At 45.8% G+C, this 19,774-nt stretch overlaps 1 protein-coding gene across 27 annotated transcripts in view; it reads left to right on the forward strand.

Annotated features, from left to right (window-relative positions):
- The window catches only part of NRXN3 (neurexin 3), a 1,373,290-nt gene that overhangs the window by 50,652 nt on the left and 1,302,864 nt on the right, over window positions 1-19,774 (forward strand). For all 27 annotated transcript variants that reach the window (XR_012639977.1, XR_012639978.1, XM_074956036.1 and 24 more), the window contains exon 2: window positions 10,364-11,590. Coding sequence is in view for 25 of the 27 variants with exons in the window: in XM_074956036.1 (XP_074812137.1) it covers window positions 10,882-11,590 (709 nt within the window). In the remaining 2 variants the exon portion in view is untranslated. The remainder of the gene's footprint in view (window positions 1-10,363; window positions 11,591-19,774) is intronic.

Genomic DNA, 19,774 nt, shown 5'->3' on the forward strand with positions numbered 1-19,774 from the left:
AGAGTGGTCTATTGGTAAATCTTATGACTGGGAGTCAGGTAACTTAGTCTCACTGGCTTATGGGGTAAATCAGTTATCTTTTGTGTGCCTCAGTTTCTCCATCTGTAAAATGGAGATAAAGGTGGTGCTCAGAGGCTGCTGTTGCTCAGAGAAGATGTAAAACCCAGGGCCTAACACTTGAGGTTATTGCATATTCCAGAATGTTTCTTGCCAGCATAGTGATATTAGCTGCTCTGTCTGGGAAGAATTCCAGCCTGGGCAGTTATATTCTGCCCATCTAAATTCACCCTCTAGTTTCAGTTGGGTACGCTACTTAAAAAAGTAATGACTTCTTTATTATAGTGAAAAGCAGGGTAGGGAACCTCTATAGCACTAAGATACACTGAGAATGTGTGATCCACCAGTTCAAAAGAGATACAGGATAATAATTTCCCTTCTTCTTCTCTTGTGTTGTTGGTGCACTTTTAAAGAACTACTATGTCCCGGCCCGTAGGGGCTGCATTTCAGTGCTGTGTAAAATGGAGAAAATCACTATACTTCATTTGTATTGTGGTAGTGCCTCAGAGTCCCCATCATGGACCATGACCCCGTTGTGCTGGGCACTGAACAACACAGGACAGAAAGATAGAACCTGCCCCAAAGAGCTTAAAAGCTAAGTATAAGACGAGACAACAGGTGATTACAGACAGGCAGATTGGAGAGCACAAGGAAACAATGAGAAACTATGGGTCAGCATGGTGGACAGTGATCTCATTTATTTATTTATTTTGCCATGATTTCCCATACCCCCACAAATTTCCCCTGTTGCAACACTGCAGTGAAATGGTGATTCCCCTCTCCCCTTCTCATTTGAAGCCTGGCTCACATAATTATTATTATTATTTATTATTTTTTGCATGTGTCTGATTGTAAGACAGCTTTTTCTGATGCCAGATCCACTCTTGCTGCAAAACGGGCCTATTCTGAAGGCTTGTAATCTTGGGGAAAATTTCCCAGAAGTAATCCCATTTGCAAGTTCGTAACAAAAGGCTCAAATTTGAATTTTCAGTAGTTCTAATGTCGTCCCCCTTTTAAAAAAAGACACTCCAAAATATTTGCAAAAAGAAAAGGAGTACTTGTGTCACCTTAGAGACTAACCAATTTATTTGAGCATAAGCTTTCGTGAGCTACAGCTCACTGCATCCAATGAAGTGAGCTGTAGCTCACGAAAGCTTATGCTCAAATAAATTGGTTAGTCTCTAAGGTGCCACAAGTACTCCTTTTCTTTTTGCGAATACAGACTAACACGGCTGTTACTCTGAAACCCGTCCAAAATATTTGTAATTTTTTTCTATAACATACATAGTACATATGGAATCTGAAGGGGGATGCTTCACCTCTGGTGGGTAATGTGGCCATCTTAAACTCATGTCAATTAAATGCTTATAGCACACCTCGCTATGTAGATTCTCTTCTCCATAGTACAGTGCTTGGAGATTCCATGGGATGAGCTGTGCTATAGAATGGAAGGGATTGTTGTTGGCAGAAGGGAGAGGCTGTAGGGAAGTGAGGTGGGGACATGAGAACAATACAATAAGCCCGTGGCTCTCAACCTTTCCAGACTACTGTACCCCTTTCAGCAGTCTGATTTGTCTTGTGTACCCCCAAGTTTCACCTAATTTAAAAACTACTTGATTACAAAATCAAACATAAAAATACAAAAGTGTCACAGCACATCGTTGCTGAAACTTTGCTTACTGTCTCATTTTTACCACATAATTATAAATCAATTGGAATATAAATACTGTACTTACATTTAAATGTATAAAGTCATTGTCTGTATGAAATTTTAGTTTGTACTGACTTTGCTAGGGCTTTTTATGTAGCCTGTTGTAAAACTAGGCAAATATCTAGATGAGTTGATGTACCTCATTTAGACCTCTGCGTACTCCCAGGGGTATGTGTATCTTTGTTTGAAAATCATTGCAATAAATGATATTAAAGGGTTTTTTATCTGTGGATCTCTAAGCTTGTATCATTGTCCCCATTTTAAAGATGGGTAAACTGAGACATGGAGGGAGGAAGTGACATATCTAGGTTTGCATGCTGAGTCACCAGCAGAGTTGAAAACAGGATACAGGGATCAGGATTCCCTCTTCCTTTCTGCTGGACAGTGCTGCCTCACCCTTTCCCCGAAGCAGCCAAGTAGGGTGACCATATTTCCCGAAGGGAAAATGGGACACCACGTGAGGCTAGTGTGAGCCCCTGCCACCTTCATCCTTTTGCGGGGCTGCCCTGAGCCGCTCGCCAGAGCCCCGCCGCTCCCCCGATTTTTCCTCCCTGTGCGGGGCTGGCATCGCTGCTCACTCGAGCCCTGTCTGCCCCCCATGCGAGGCTGGGGCTGGCATCGCTGCTTGCTCAAACCCTGCCTGCCCCCCACCTGAGCCCTACCTCTTCCCCCTTGCATGCAGCTGGTATTGCTGCTCACCCTCCCCCCCCCATGTTCCTCTGCACCATGCCCCGCTTTTTTGACAAAAGTGGGCATTTGTCCCATTTGCTCAAGTTGGCAAGAGCAAATGGGACAAATGCCACTTTTACCAAAAAAGTAAGGATGGCCGGGAGAGGGCTCAAAAAAGGGACTGTTCTGGCCAAAATGGGACGTATGGTCACCCCAAACCACGCTGTCTGGTTTTGCAGCATTCACAGCCCTTGTTGTCAGCAGCTAGCAGCTAAGGGAGCCTGGGATCTCCTGCGTGGCAGCACAGAGCACTAACTGTTCAGCCACTGCCAACCCCTCCTCCAAGCTAGTTCTTGTCAGTGGAGAGTTTGTGGTAATGGGAGTAATTAACACACTGGGAGTCATTTCTGTGTCCTAGAAGGGAACAGAAAGAGCCATCAGAGCAGCCCCAGGCATGATTGCTCTGCAGGGTTATTTTCTCTGTCTTTCTTTTCTCCCTTTGCCTGGGTTTTGATTTTTCTTCTTTGTGTTAAGAAAGCTGAAGAGCAGAAATGGTCTGTAAATTGTATCCACGCTGAGCTAGAGCTAGGTAAGCTGGCTAAAGGTCACCCTCTTGGACTATACAGGCTATTTTGGGGGGAGGAAAGGAGAGATGCGTGGCTCCCCCCGACTCTTTTCTACCCCTCCTTCCCCCATACTAGATCTGAAGAGCTCTGGTTCTGAATTGAATCTATTTAATAGTCCCAGGAGGCAAGAGCTTTGAAGGGTGATTATCTTCATTATAAAATATTAACTCTTCCAGCAGCCAGATGGCTTCCCAGCCCGCTGGTTTTGAAGGCTGTGCTGTCATGGCCTTGTACTTGCAGTTGAACTGAGCATGTTGTCAGCTTGCTCAGACCCCATCTGAGGCCAGTGGTGGCATTTTGACTGTGTGTCTGACATGAAGTGTGTGTGTGCTCATCTCCCCCGTGCATGGTTACCCATTTCACATAGTGTGTAAACTCGTACGGATGAGGTAACGTCTCCTCAAGTGAGATCCGGGGCTGGTTTGGTAAGAAAGGGACACTCTGGCCCTACCCTTCCTTCTGTAGCAAGAAGAGGGGAACAGGGAGGCTGGTGCAGATTGGTCTTAACCTTCCTAATCACAAATCACCTCCGCACTGCTCCTGGAAACTGGCAAACTTTAATTGGTGGCTCAGGCTGACAGTGAGCCAGTGTGTGTGCGTGCATGTAAATCCTGACCTGCTAGAGAGGAGGGGAACAAAAGAAGCCCAGTCTTGTTTAACAGGGCACTTGTGAACTGAGGCTTTGGCCCTATCTGAATGGTAGTGCTTTTTTTAATACAACCCCATCTCTTAAGGAAACCACATGGTGATGCCATTATTGATAATTTAACAACTCCACAGCCACTATGGAGAGTCCAGGCAGGATATCCAGGATGGGAGAAACCAGCCAGAGCAAGAGAGTTTGCCATTCCTGAGGGATTGAATTGTCCCGTGGCTTCTGTATGGTGAGGTCAACGAGAGGGACAGTGGGTTCTTCAGTCTCTCCCCTGAACTACCCCACAGCCGTCTCCAGCCCAGTAAGAGAGTGCTGCTGGGTTCAGAGATTATGGCTGAGAAGCAGATTCTCCTGGAAGGAGGAAGAACGAAATCCACTTGAACCACTTTCTCCAGTCTCTCTTTCCTTTCTCCTGTCATCTCTGTGCAAACATCTCACTCTGTGCCCTCACCAAGGAGGCTAGCGTGTGTGGTTTTTGGTTTTTCCCCGTGACAGCAGCAACTCGGTTTTCATGTCTGCATTTTTCATCTGAAGGTTTTTCTTTTTCTTTCTTTCTTTTTTTTCTCCTTTCCACTCTTTTAGATAGAGCTCAGCTGGGTATAGATCCAGCCAGGAGGATTTGTGTTTAAGAGGCAGCTAGCTCTGTGAAGAGCCATGCAAAAGGCATGATCCAAACAGAGCCCAATACTCAGCATTGAATTAGACAAGTGTAAAGAGGATAAACAAATACTATCAGCTTCTCCTACCTCTGCCCTGGGCAAGCACAGCTTTTAATATCAATTATTTATTTTGAATTTCATAGATTGATATCAGACAGCATATACTACAAGACTGTAATGATCCCACTGCTCTGTCCTGAGCTAATTTCAGGGACTAAGTTTGATACCACCCCAAAGTAGGGCCAGCTCCTGTTGAAATTTGTGACATAACTGCCCTTTGCTCTAGTGGGAGCAGGACTGGGTCCTTTGGGAGCTGAGAAGGAGGATGAACTATTGCACTTTCTCTTTGACTGGTGAAGATGAGGTGTTGGCTGAGGTCAGAGGCGACAGGAGTTTGTGAATCTCAGGCAGGTCACTCATGAATGATGTTGTCTCTGCATTACAGTGTATTGTATGATTAGCAGTTTCTGCTCAGGGGGGTTTAGGCCTGGGTTAGCCACGGGTGCTGAAGATTAGGATTGAGCCAAGCTGTGTGAGACACCCAGGACTGGGATAACAGGCTAGCTGTGTGTGAGAAGCTAGCACAGCTCCTGACTGCCTGGACCTGGCTCCATCCAGTGCTGCTGTTTTTTCTGCATGTGAAATTGCTGAAAATTACACTTAAATATCCATCCCTAAGCAATTAGCACTCAAAGAAAGAGGTAGAGAAGGGGCACAGCAGAGATGGAGAGTGGCAAACCAGTCTCCCTTGAAGCCTTTCTGTGCAGTTTGGTAAGTAACTTGAATGTCAGCTCTGTGCCCCGGCTTCTCTCTCTGTTTCCCGAGCAGTTGCGTTTGAGACGTTTGCAAAGATATTAACCCGGCATAAAAAGTGTGCCAGTCAGTAATTATGGAAATTAGTTGGCAATTAGATATTGTCACTCATGCTCACTCGCTCTCCGCATAGAACAGATAAGCGTTTGAGAGCCACTCCACCGCGAGGGCGGACCCTCCTCCCCCAGGGCTTTTAAGCAAATGGCCCTCATCTCCTGGCATAAATAAGATGCCCCTTAGTCTTGGCAAGGTGGCTAGTGGCCAGGCAGCACTTGATGCTGACCCCCATCCCCCCAAGAATAGTGTTCTCCCCTCTCCAACCCTGGGATTTCTGCAGCTCTTTAATTCCTGTGAGTGGGAAGTTTGAATAGCGCAAGTAGGTGTGTTTCCGGCAGCGGGTTTTCTGTGTGCGTAATGCTGAGCCGTCTGCTCAGAGTGCAGACTATGTGCTTTGTCTCCTCCTTACTGTACTGAAGTCTGAAGCAGAGGGAGCACAGGTAGGTGTCAGGGTGAGGTGGGGATGATCTGCTGGACAGCTGATCCTTTCAGAGCAGCAATTCTCAAACTGCGCTCTGTGGAGTGCTTGCTGGTGGGCTGTGAAGAGCTGGCTGGCCGCGTGGGGCTGGCTCTTCTCATTTCCTGCTGCTAAATTTGCATTAAAATAAGATCCCAGTACTCGAAAAACCTTTGCCATGTGAGCAACTGCTGGAATTGGTGCAGGGCTGCTGTGTGATTGTGCCTGGGAGGGGAGGTGTCCAGCACACAACCTCTCTCTCACGCTGGGATTCATGCTGGGGAAAAGTTTGAGGTCCCTGGAGAAGACACATTTTAAAAAAATACTACAGTATTCTAGAGGAAGTGCTATATTGCATGAGGCTGTTGCTATAGTTCTCTTGTACAAGGGGTGGTCTGATGACCAGCTGGCCTACGGGTCAGGCAATGGCCGTATAGTTTCTGCTGGCCTAGCTGGCACAGCGGGGGCCCCAGCCAAGTTGTACATGGCAGGCCTCAATCCCTCCTGAATGCTCCTATTTCTCCCCTTGGAGTTCTGCCACAGCAGAGGAACAGGGTGCAAGGTAGGGGGACCCAGGTCCACCCACTCCACTAGGTCCCAACCCAGGGCCATAGGAGGTTTGTCAAAGTGTGTGGACTAGTAAGCAATCCATCCCCAAGTTACATTTTTCCCTGGGTCGCTTCCTACCAAACTGGAGCTCTGCTGTGTGGGGCATGGTCACTGTTTCAGAAGACTCCACTTGGTCTGTTAACATCCTGTTCCAAGCAGCCTCTTATAGGGCTTTCAGCTTCCCAGAGATGTGGGCAATCCGGATTCCCTGCTGCTAGAACAACTTTAAAGCTGTAGCCCCATTCCTGTCACAGCTCCCAGCACCAACCTCGCTTCTTGGCACAGCCTGCAGCTCCTTCCCCACTTTTGCTGCTCTACCAGTGGCCTTTTACACTACTCCTCTACTGGGAGCACGCCCTGCACCTGTTGAGGGGTGGGACCTCCCTAGCCCGGTATTACCCTATTCTTGCCCTGGTTCCGTGTGGGGTGTGCAGACCCCATCACACATGTTAAGAGTGGAGTTTCATGCCATCTGTGTGTGTTAGGCACAGGTCTAAGAGTCAGTCTTTTAATCTCTAAAGGCTTGAATTCAAATCCTTCCTAATGCCCAAAAGGGACAGCAAATCTGAGTTTTCTCCCAGCCCCTATTGCTGTATAGTCAGAGTGGTTTACGTTGGCAGAGCTGCATGGGGCCCAGGACTGGAATACCAGGGGACGCTGCAGGTCAGGATTAAAGGGCATTGGCAGAGCTCTAGGGGCAATCTTGCACAGCACCAGCCTGCCCTATGCCTGGATGTAGACAGTCTTCCCAAAACCAGAGTTAGAGCGCATAAATATGGAGAAATAACACCTATAATTTGTCATGGCCTGAAGCAATCGTCTCTCCTTCCTCTGCCTAAATAAAGATGATCTTATCTTCTCTATAAAATAGATTGAGGGGAATTGGTGACGGGAAAGTACATGGATTCCCCGCTTTGGTCAGCAGTCTGAACCCAGTGCAGCTACCTCTGACTAGTTTCCATTTTGTTGATTTTTTTGGTGTCCTGTGGGAAACACGTTGCTGGGTCCCAGCCCATTCCTTAATGGACAAGTGCTAACATTACAGACGTCACCACCACTGTTGATGATCCCCATTATTGCAACTTAGGGAGAGAGGCCAAATATCGAATGGGCATGGGGACTGAATTCCCCCAAGAGGGGTTCCTGCAGTTTAGGATTGAGACAGATTAGTAGGATGGATGTGAGAGGAGCTTGCTTTACTGTGGGCTGAACTGTACCTGTTCTGTGGATACTTACCCGCTGTTGGCCTCAAGGGCTGTTGCTTCAGCACCTCTCACTACCTCTGAAAGAGTTCATTTTTAGTCAGCAAGAGAGAGGGGGGTGCTGCTTCTCATACTTTGCCAAACAGAATCTAAAAGTATTGAGGGAGACGTTCCACCGTGGGGTCTCTGTGGGGCTGGCTGCAATGCTGAGCTTGCCTGCCTCTCCCTCTCATGTTTGTTTAAGGACTGTCTGAATCTTAAGAGGGAGACGAATTCTACTGTGGCCGTGGTAAACGTTCTCGGGAACCTTTAGCTGCTGGGAACACTTTGCTGGCTAATTTACACATGTTGTTATAGTCTTAATCCTGTCTCATCAATAATTCCAGGCCTGGGTCATCGCTTTCTTTCTCTCTCGCTCTCTCTCCCCCGGCTCAATAAATCATGGGGTATTTTAGTGCAGCCACTGGGGAGCACGGACTAGAAGGGTAAACAGATGCAAGCCAGGTATCTCTGCTTGCAGTTGCTTCACAAGGCCCAAGAATAAATGGCTGAACCAATGTCTGGGATATTGGGAGGAGAGACGAGTTGGACATTTGGGTCCTTTTTTCTTTACACCTCTCTTAAAGCCTCCTGCTTTCTCTCCTCCCTCAGCCTGAGCCAAGCTGTTAACAATTAAAAGGAATTATCTTCCCTCTGGTTTTGACTTGATTGTATTTGCGTTTATAGCAGTTAAGCTAACGAGCTCCAGTCAGGCAGCTGCAGGGAATGGGACTGACTTACATGGGGCATTGAAAACTCATGTTTCTCTATTGCTTACAGGTTCTCTTGTAATTGATTCGTTTTGTGTTTCAAGTGACCTGTTTTTAGTGCTGGTTAAAGGTGCCAGATTGACAGTTTTGGAAAGGCCTCATGCCAGTCCCCTGAGCCATCCAGTCTAGCTTTGTACTTTTGCTGAACTTGACATGATAGTCTTTCCCTAGAGGCTCATGCCCAGCCCATGTCTATGAACAAGTCTCTGCTCTTACCGTAGCCTTTGTTTTAGCCAGTATTTTCAATCACAGAACGCACACAAGTTTCAAATTCCCTTTAATCTGAAATAATCCTCCTATCCCAGACACAGTCACCCACCTTCCCACAGTAAGAATTTAATTCAACACTGGTATGAATGGATGGAGCAGGGTGTTGGACTAGATGACCTCCTGAGGTCCCTTCCAACCCTGATATTCTATGATTCTATGAACTCCTTCTTGCTAAAGGCAATCGGAGTTGCTCCCACTTCATCCTAGGAGTGAATTTGGCTCTTAGTGAGTAGCAAGCTCTTTGTAGAACCTTGAAGGTTGAGACCATTATTATTTCTATTTTTAAATATTTGGGAGTGTTTGGGTGCAACAGTGATGGGGCATATAAGTGCCTAGACAGACCAGCATAGTGCAGTTTCTACCATGTCAGCCAGAAGCAAAGGTTACTAGTATAGCTGCTGGGCCTAGTTTTAAGGGTCCCGGTTTGAGTCTCTGCACTAGTAATGTGCAGGACATATGTAGCAAGTTCTAATGCTGAATGGAAAACCGATAACTGGATGTCTGTTCTGTCCAGCCTCCTCACTGCTGTTCTGTCTGTCATGAGTCATGATAGGAGGCCGAGGAACAGAAGATCTGTGCAAAATGCCTTCCCTTGGCTTGTGCTGGACCTTTCTGTTCTAAGGAATTCTAGTCTTTGCAATAAGCATTTTTTGTTAAATTACTAGGGAGACTGTAAAGCTATTACAGCCTGTAAACTTGATGGGGCAGACCCATCCCTCCTCAGTAGAGTTAATCAATTTGACCTGCTTTGGGAACAGAGTGTGCAGATACAAATTCTGTTTTGGGCTACCACTTCCATCCTAGCCCCTCCCCTCCTAAAAATCCCAGTGTAGGTCCAGCAGTGCACCCTGCAAGAGCAGGGGAGCATGTCAGAGGCTCAGTAAAAACTCTCTGAGTTGCAGTCTGTTCAATTTAGAATTATCAAGGGATTGTGGATGAGCACAGTAGTGTGATATGTTTCTGTGTGTACCAGACTCATGATTCATGCCTAATTCTGCCCTCTTTACACCTGGGCAACATTCCTATATATTACATTTTATTTGTGGGGCCAGATTCTGCTCTTAGTTACACTGTTGTAAATCTAGAACAACTCCACTGGGTGATTGGAGTTGCTCCAATTTTACACCGGTGTAACTGAGAGCGGAATCTGACTCTCAGAACCTTTGATCTCCTTGATTTGATGGGAGGGAAGAACTTGGCTCTTTGGAAGGTTGTTAGGGTCTGCTGGTCAGTGAAGATTAAATAAACTGCCCTCTGTCAGTGTGTTAGAACATGTAGAGGAGCCAAACTTGCTTAGAAGTTGCATGCTGTTGAAGGGGAATTTTGTGGTATTCCTGGAAACAGCATTAGTGAGTGGCCTGGCATGGGGGTTTCCCTGGCATGCCTTAGGTATACTATTACCGAGGGATGGCTTTAAACTTCTTGGAGGCAGTATTTCTCAAGGCGATTGGCAGGTTTTTCATTGTTCATCAGAACTTCTTAGGATTATTTATCTGCTGTGATAGGGCCTGATCATGACTTGAGCATCTGCATTTCTCACTCAGGCCCTGAGACGTCTGATGGTGTAAATAGCCCTACTACCTTGGGAGATGAGGGGATAACTGCAGGTACAAACATACATGAAATCCTGCCAGCTAAATAAGGAAATATTGCTCCAGGAAATGCATACAAATCTCAGGTTACCAACTACACTTGACTTCTGGTGAGCTGTGGGACTGACCCCCCCCCCCCCTCTCTCTCTTTCCCCCCGCCCCGCTTTGTCCTTACAGGTCCTGCAAGCTCTTTCAGTGCCAAGTGAGGAGTTATGGGCTGGATCACCATCAATGCACCCTGAAGACTGACTTTGGTTTTGCTCTCCCAATGATTATATCCTTTCTGAGTTCACCACCACCTCACTGCCACCACTGCCACAGTTGTCATCGCTTCTAGGAATCTGGAATTTGAGAGTTGGCCTTTACCTCTGCACTCTCTCTCTCTCTCTCTCTCTCTCTCACAACCACTGTCACTTTTGTGTTTTCCACCAAAACGAGACCAACTTGGGTTTTTTGCCCTTCAAGAAAGTAGATCACCTGGAGAATTCTCACCACACACCCTCTCCTTCTGGGATAAAGGCCTCCGGATCTTAGTGGATAGCTGAGATCTTTTCTTGGAGAGGTGAATTCTCCTGGCCGATCACGTGTGCTTTTCTTCTCCTCCTGTGGAATTTATCAGTGATTTTTCCTGGGGTCCTTCTCACCAGTGTTGTGGCTTTTATACTTCTCCTAGGGAAGAGCAGCTTTTTGCAACAATGGGCTTCACTCTCCACTCTGTCTGCTTCACCCTGAAGGTGAGCTTACTGCTGGGCTCCTTACTGGGCCTCTGCCTGGGCCTGGAGTTCATGGGCCTCCCCAACCAGTGGGCCCGCTACCTCCGCTGGGATGCCAGCACCAGGAGCGACCTGAGCTTTCAGTTCAAGACCAACGTCTCGGCAGGGCTGCTCCTCTACTTTGATGATGGCGGTGTCTGCGACTTCCTCTGCTTGTCCCTGGTTGATGGGCGCATCCAGCTCCGGTTCAGCGTGGACTGTGCCGAGACCACGGTTGTCACAGAAAAGCAGGTCAATGACAGCAATTGGCACTTCCTCATGGTCAGCCGCAACCAGCTCCGGACGGTGCTGGTGCTGGATGGTGAAGCCAAGCCTGGTGAAGTGCGTCCACAGCGCCAGAACATGAACATCGTCAGTGACCTCTTTGTTGGTGGCGTTCCGTCAGACATCCGCCCTGCTGCCTTGACCCTCGATGGCATCCTAAGTGAGCCTCCATTTCAGGGATTTATCCTGGACCTGAAATATGGCAACTCGGAACCACAGCTGCTGGGCAACCAGGGGGTCCATCTGGACATGGAGGGGCTGTGTGTAGAGAACCCTTGTGAGAATGGCGGCACTTGTTTCCTTCTGGATGGTGAGCCGCATTGTGACTGCTCTGCCACTGGGTATGTTGGCAAACTTTGCTCGGAAGGTAAGAGATCACCTGCCTTCTTTCCCTCCCTTCAGCTCTTTGCAAAATCCAACGGGCTAATTTTTCATTTAGCATGGCCGCAAAAGGCCTGGTGCCTCTATTAGTGGATCTCAAAGGAGATGAATCCCCTTCCAAATCACAAGCACCTCCTCACCCATAGCAAATAGCAAGGGGGGGCAGTTACATATGATGGCAGAGAGGGAATTTTGCAGATGTGGCACAGCATTGGGAGTGTGGGGAGAATCCTTACCGCTAACTTGTTAATGGGGCTGGAGAAGGTAAGGCAATGAGTTCATGAGCACTAAGGATTTGTAGGAAAGATTGATCAAACCCCAAATGTTTGTTTGAATTCCCCCTCCCACTCCCATAAACCAAGGCGGGGCAGGTAAAATGGGGAGCAACCGTGAACCACCCTGGTTATGGGCTTTGTGGAATCCATACTTGACAGACAAGACTTAGCAAAAATAAGGCCATCCTTGGGGTAGCTTGATAGTAGTCTGGAGAAGGCCCCTGCTCTGCCTGTGTTTCTCACACAGTAATGGCTGAGATTGTCATTTTGGTTGCTCCCAGAACCCCTGCTCAGATCATTTTGGGGCCCATGTGAAAGTTCTGACTGTGTTGCCGAAGCAATACAAATAAAGATTGAGTGTAACTACTGGATTTTTTAATTTTTTTTTTCAAAATAAAACTGTAGTGACAAACAACTAAAACTTACCACAGGATAAACACCAGGACTTGTTTCTGGGTCTTCTCTTAAATGCTGTGGTAATTGGTTCTCACTAGTGGGCCCCACTGTTTTAAGTGTCCATACAGGCAAGAGACTTGGATAAAGCTCCTTAGGTTGATCGTGAGAAATCCAAAATCTTGCTGCAATATCTTTGTGAACTAGTTTTATCCCAAGAGGAGACTTGGGATGTCTTGGTTGTAAGCTGGCCAGAAATTCCCATAGATTTTAGAGTTCAAAAAACACCCTGCCTTCCTTTCACCGACCTATAGAATCATTAAATATCAGGGTTCGAAGGGACCTAAGGAGGTCATCTAGTCCAACCCCCTGCTCAAAGCAGGACCAGTCCCCAACAAAGCAGGACCAATCCCCACAAGAAGTTTCACCTAGATCTTGGGGTCCAGATCACCCTGTGGGAGGGAGTGTAGAAGTGTAATGGGGGACATACACCAGACCAAGCATGTGATCCTGAGAGGTGCTAAATATCCCAAACTTCCCGACTTTTCTGTTGAGTGCCTGGCACCACTCAGGATCGGCCTATTAATGAGAGAGAATGATTTGCTAAGCTTGGGCCTTAGAAGTTCTGAGGTTGCTGGGGTCGCTCAGTGTGATTAAGCAGTCGTGTAGAATTAGTGATGAATATATGGGCCTGCTCCTGGCATCCTTTATAGACCCCAAAATCCTGCTGAAGTAAATGGAAGTTTTGTGGGATAGGATTGCCGGATCCACAGTTGCATTTGGACTCTGAAACCTAGAGAAATAAGCCTCTTCCTACTTCCTAAGCTAATGGATCTAGGCTCCACAGGGAACTACTTCAGATATCAACAGTCTGTTGAGCATGTCTTGAAAAATGCGGTAAGGAAGCAGGGCTTCTGCCCACCTATGGGGCAGTGCTGACAGCTCTGGACAAGGCTTGAGTGATGCAATTTCCATATTTCCTTGTGGAAGGTGAGGTATGGGAAATACATCTCTAATGGGGCAAAGGGTGTGTGGAGTGCAGACAGTGCTATTGTTGTTTGTGAAATCACATGTCACACTGCCGTTTGTTTCCTGTAGTGATGTATCATTTTTCTCCCAACGTCTTACTTAATGATGGAGGGTGGGGGAAGAAATTTTGCCTTTGCCTTACGGTGCTTTTTTGTGTATTTTAGCCCATAGTTTACCATGGTCTGTTCCCTCAGGTATGATGCACTGTCCAGGGAACTTTCACCTCAGCTCTAACCTCAGAAATATCCTTAACAATTTCCTTAGCTGGTCTCATTTCCCCTGTTTGCTATTATGTCACGTGCATTTCATTTGTTTTAATTATTTTTATAAACAGTCTTGTTTTCTCCTTCCCTGTCCGCCTTCTCCCTCCACTTGATCCTGCAGCAAAGCCGTAATCCTGCGAGCGTGACCTCTAAGCCCATTGTCATTCAGTGTCACCTAGTCAGTATTGTGGCATCACTGCAGGTTCTGGGAAAGAGGACAACGGGAGAAGCAAAGCTCTAGTAGGGTGAAACAAGCAAACAAAGACGTGCCAAGAAAACGGAACAGGGAAACTAGTGAAATGCACAAAGATTTTCCTTTGACTTGGAAAATCTTTTCCTATTACAAAAAGTTCCTTTTATACCCTGAATCTGGTAAAACTTCCGTTGACATCAGTGGGATAAGGACTGCAGGACTGGGCCCAAACTTCCTATCTGCTTGATCCACTGTTGACCCACCTACCTTTTTTTTTAAATTTGTTAGTTCATTATTGCTTCACTCCCCAAGAAAGTGAACTGTTTGTTGCTGGAGCTAATGTTTTCTCATTAGTTTATTTCCTTATCCTGCCCCAGGATATTTGCACAAGTGTTATTTAACATGAATAATTTATTCCTGATCTCTCTCTATTTTTAAAGGAGACACACTCCCTTTTGACTGGACACCAGCAGCTGTGGATCCTTAACCCGCTTACGCAATTTGTCAGCCCTTTAATTTGCATGCCTGTGTTTTCACTTGGTCGCCGATGCAGTTAGCTCATTCATTGGGAGTTGATAGGATCCAATCAATAACTTCTGTTTTAATAGCTAAATGCAATATGTACCTTTTTAATAACGAGTTCTCTTGACAGGTTTCAGGCCATTACGCGGCTATTGATTGATACCTGTGTCTGCAGATGGTAAAACCACAACAAACTCATTTATCATATGGCCAGAGAAATAAATAAAAACAAACAAAAAAAAGTCAGTGGAACCTGCTGCTAGTGAACTGTGATGGAATGAAGCTCCATTTACAGTATCACAAATTGTTTCAGTGCAAAGTGCAGTTCCAGTTATAGTGAACCTCAGCAGAGAGTGTAACATTCTGTGACATGATGGAACTATAAATCCTGTGAAAACACAGGCCTCGATGTTCAGAAAGCTATGTGGGCATTTGGTGCTGAATGTGTGTGCGCAATTACCAGCATGGCACACATTGTGGCAACTGCAAGTGCAAATGACCAGCGGAGTACCCTACTGGTCACTGGCATGTGCAGGTTCTGTGACTGGGTGTACAAATGTGTGTGCACTTAAGAAAATTTGAGCATTCAAAATAAAATAACGCTTTTCAATACAACTGGTTCATTGAACCTGGCAACCCTGTGTGAATGTTTTGAATAACAATTTAATATGTAACTTGCTGGGTGGTGGTGGCATGAATCCTGAAGCTGAAGTCAGAGTAACCTGTCTCCCCACCGCTCCTCCAATTAGCCCCTTAATTCTTGCTGGGATTAGCCTGGTGCCAATAGGCTGAAGCTCTTGTACTATTCGAATAGCACAGAAATTACTTCTCCATAGACATTTTCTTTTGTTTTCTAAACAAAAAACAACCAAAATATTGGTGTGTCTGCCTGAATAGCCACACTTGCACACTCATATTGGTGCTCTTGCACACTCATGATCACATTCTCTTGCATTCGCTGGTACAAATCCTCTCCTTTTGCCAAGCTCCTCTGTTGAGGACAGACTTGCTGATATGCATTAGCATCAGTTCAGCATCAAGCGTGTAAGAAGGAGGTCAGATACAGATCCTAGATACAGTGTAGACCTCACCCATGTTCCGGGGCCTCTTTGGGCTCTGTGGGTGAAGGTGAACCAAAAGCATGCTTAAAAACTGTATTGACTCCCCTAATGGCTGCAGAGCCCTGAAGTGGATGCCTTCAGCAGCTTCACAAAGCAACACACCAAACCCCTTGTGCTGCCAGGAGGGGCCGTTTTGAAACGAAGCCTGAATAGGGGCCTGATTGCGCCTCTGCCCTTGATTACAGAGCAAGATTTCCTGGGGATGCTGCCTGCTGAATGACAGAGGAGCCTGTCGCTCTGTAATTATCAGTCTTTTAACTGCAGAGGGAACAGCTTTCTCTATAGCCTCTTTGTTTCATTTAAAGAGACAAGGTACCATGGGGTTTATCTTCCACCTGTCCTTTTAGAACAGCACAACCTTCCTATTCTGGGTAGATCTATTGAGAACTGCCTGGAACTCTCCTGCAGACACATGGGCCCCTCTAGCTGCCCCAAAGTTTGTGACACTGAGGGCTGGGTTGGCCTTTTGCCAGAAACCTGGTGGCTGCACTTAATTTGCATATACATTTACATATATTTTGTAATCAAAAACAAATGAACACGACCATAATATTTGCACCTACTTGCATCTTCCTTGATAGATGAATATAAATTGCTTGTTGTGTGAATTCACCAGCCATAAACAACTGCCTGGTCTCTGCGTGGCCCTTGCCCTGCGGTTACGGGGAGAGGGCAGGCAGCTCTGGGCTACACTTTGAGCAGCCCAGATCTACACCCTCTAGTGCAACACTAAGCATAAAACAGATGGTAACTGAGGGCTGTAGAATAAATGTGGGGAGAGGAGTGCTATGTGCCTTTGTATGGAGCTACTTATAGTCGGTGTACAACCTGTGCCCTTTGGGCTGGAGGCCAGGAGGCTCGGGATGAACACTGCCTTTGTTTTGGTTTCTGATACTTTCTTCTTTCTGCTGCTCACTTCCCCCTTTCATTCTCTCTCAAGCTTCTCTTGGATTCAATTCCTTCGGCACATTTTAAAATAATAATTTTCTAATCATGTTATTTTTATGCAGTGCCAGATGGGCATCAGAGAAATAAGATCTGTTAAGATCTATTAATTGAATGTTTGTAAAGTGCTGTGATGCTCCAAAGTGCAGCATACACACTGTTTATTATTGCTAATAGTAAATATTAGAGATGAGCTGGAGCCACGGAGGTTCAGTTTGGATCTAACATGTCCCTAAATTCCATCTCTGATTTGTTATGAAATAGTATCCTGTCTCCTTAAAAATGGAAAGGGGCCCCAACTCCCTTACACTGGGCACTCAACATGGGGCCTGAGGGCTATATTCAGCCCCCAGAACTGATAGGAGGAGGATGGGCAGCCAGGAAATCTCCTTTCCTACTAAAATGCAGGCAGGGTGGGGGAGCCACTTCATGGATTTCAGGGAGGAGGTTGGGATTTTTGTTTTTAGAGTATTCCCCTAAAGTCACTGCCTAGTACCACCTTGTGCTGGGCAGCTTGCTTGGGAGTCGTGTATGGAGCCTATAATGAAAAATGGAGCAGCAGTGAATAAAGCCCCGAGCTCTGCAGCAGATAGAGTAGCTCTTGTCTTTGTCCTTACCCCAGGCTCCAAGTGCCCAGACTGTATTGCAGGGGATGCTGTTTTTAAAGACCTGTCAGGAGTATGGAGTGGGACCTTCCCAGGATATTCTGGGAAATGCTAGAAGTCTGCACACACTGTGATGGGTGGAATGGTAAAGCCAAAGGCTCATGGGGAAGAGGAGGAGTGCTATATCCAGTGAACTGATGAGAGAAAATTGTCTCTCAGCCCTGTTGGCTCCCTAGCCAGGGAGAGGGTGCTAATGCATATGGTGATACAGTAGAATGGCCACCTATCCTGGGCTGATCTGTTAATTCTGTTCTTTGTCAGCCCTTCTGCATTGGCCACACCTTTGGCCTTGGTGGATAAAAAAAACTTTTCCTCTCACATGTGGAAACCAAGTGAGTTGTCAGAGTTTTGTTGCTGTTTGATGTCAGCAATGTTAGCCTTGGAGCTAATTCTCCCACAATCCTTCATTGCAGGCCTATTTGCTCTCACACTAAAACCACCCTCCAACAGGAGGCACTTTTGTGGATGGGAACAGGTGCCAAGAGGGAGACTGGTGGGATGGGAGGGTCTGAGACTGAGGAAGAAGGATGGATGTAAGAGAAAGGGACAGTAGGTGGGAGGTGGGTGCCACACAGTATTAGAAGCAGAACTATTTTTGTTTAAAGTGTTATTTTGCTCTAAAATGGGACTCTGTAAAAAATGACCTGGAGAGGGGTGTTATATGTATGTTGGTTCTCCCAATATCCACAGTTTACAAGAAAAAATGTTTTCTAATTGCCAGCTCTGACAACTTATCCTGGAATCTGAGAGTCAAGGTGAGTTCTTTCCTTCTTGTGCATCATCACCAGCGTGGTAGACTGTAGGTCAGACTGTGCTGTTACTTATATCTGGTCAAGCCCATTAGCCCTGAGGAGACAGTGATGTGGCTTAAATGTAAATTAGGGCAGATTTTGTCTTGTAGTATCTTTTATTTCTGGCAGGAAAGGATGGACCATTCATCGGGGGTAAGCCTGGGACTTGGAAGATCTGGCAAGTCCAGTATAAAAATGTAATTAGGCAGGCCAAAAAAGAATTGGAAGAACAACTAGAAAATGACACACAACGAACCGCAATTTTATTTTTTAAAGTACATCAGAAGCAGGAAGCCTGCTAAACAATCAGTGGGGCACTTGATGTTCAAGGTGCTCAAAGAAGGCCAGGCTGTTGCAGAGCTAAATGAATTCTTTGCATCGGTCTTCACAGCAGAGGATGTGAGGGAGATTCCCACACCTGAGCCAGTCTTTTTAGATGACGAATCTGAGGAACTGTCCCAGATTAAGGTGTCAAAGAGGAGGTTTTGGAACAAATTGATAAATTAAATAGTAATAAGTCACCAGGACCAGATGGTATTCACCCAAGAATTCTCAAGTATCTCAAATTTGGAATTGCTAACTGTGGTATGTAACCTATTGCTTAAATCAGCCTCTTACCAGATGACTGGTGGATAGCTAATGTAAGACCGATTTAAAAAAAGAAAAAAACAAAAAAAAGCTCTAGAGGGGATCCTGCTGATTACAGGCTGGTAAGCCCAACTTCAGTACCAGGCAAATTAGTTGAAACTATAGTAAAGAACAACATTATCAGACACATAGATAAACATGATATGTTGGGGAAGAGTCAACAAGGTTTTTGTAAAAAGAAATCATGCCTCACCAATCTATAAGAGTTTTCTGAGGGTGTCAGCAAGCATATGGACAAGGGTGATCCAGTGGGAATAGTGTACTTGGACTTGGATTTTCAGAAAGCCTTTGACAAGGTCCCACACCAAAGACTCTTAAGCAAAGTAAGTGGTCATGGGATAAGAGGGAAGGCCCTCTGCTATACTGGGGCCTGTTCAACATATTCATAAATGATCTGGAAAAGGGGATGAATGGTGAGGTGGCAAAATATGCAGATACAAAATTACTCAAGGTAGTTAACTCCAAAGTGGACTGTGAAGAGTTACAAAAAGAATATCACTAAACTGTTTCCTATCTTTTTGGGCAACAAAATAACAGATGAAATCCAGTGTTGATAAATGCAAAGTAATGCACCTTGGAAAACATCATCCCAACTTCTCATACAAAATGATGGGGTCTAAATTAACTGTACCCACTCAAGAAATGGATCGTGGATATTTCTCTGAAAACATCTGCTTAAGGTCAAAAAAGCTAACAATGATAGGACCCATTAAGTAAGGGATAGATAATAAAACAGAAACCATTATAAAACTATGGTATGCCCACCCCTTGAATACTTCTTGCAGTTTTGGGTCACCCCCTCTCAAAAAATAGAAAAGATATAACTGAACTGGAAAAGTAACAGAGAAGGGCAACAAAAACGAATAAGGGTATGGAACAGCTTCCGTATGCGGAGAAGTTAAAAAGACTGGGACTGTTCGGCTTAGAAAAGAGATGACTGAGGGGCGATATGACAGAGGTCTATAAATTCATGAATGGTGCGGAGAAGATGAGTAAGGAAGTATTATTTACCCCTTCACGTAACACAGAAACTAGGGGTCACCCAATGGAATTAGTAGGCTGGAAAACAAACAAAAGGAAGTACTTCTTCACACAATGCACAGTCAACCTGTGGAACTTGTTGTGAAGGCCAAAAGTATAACTGGGTTCAAGACAGAATTAGATAAGTTCCTGGAGGATAGGTCCATCAATGGCTATTAGCCAAGATGGTCAGTGTTGCAACCCCATGCTCCAGGTGTCCCTAAATCTCTGATTTACAGAATCTAGGACTGGATGACAGGAAGGATAACTTGATAATTGCCCTGTTCTGTTCATTCCCTCCGAAG

The sequence above is a fragment of the Natator depressus genome, chromosome 6 (assembly GCF_965152275.1).
Source record: "Natator depressus isolate rNatDep1 chromosome 6, rNatDep2.hap1, whole genome shotgun sequence".
In the NCBI taxonomy this organism is placed as follows: domain Eukaryota; kingdom Metazoa; phylum Chordata; order Testudines; family Cheloniidae; genus Natator; species Natator depressus.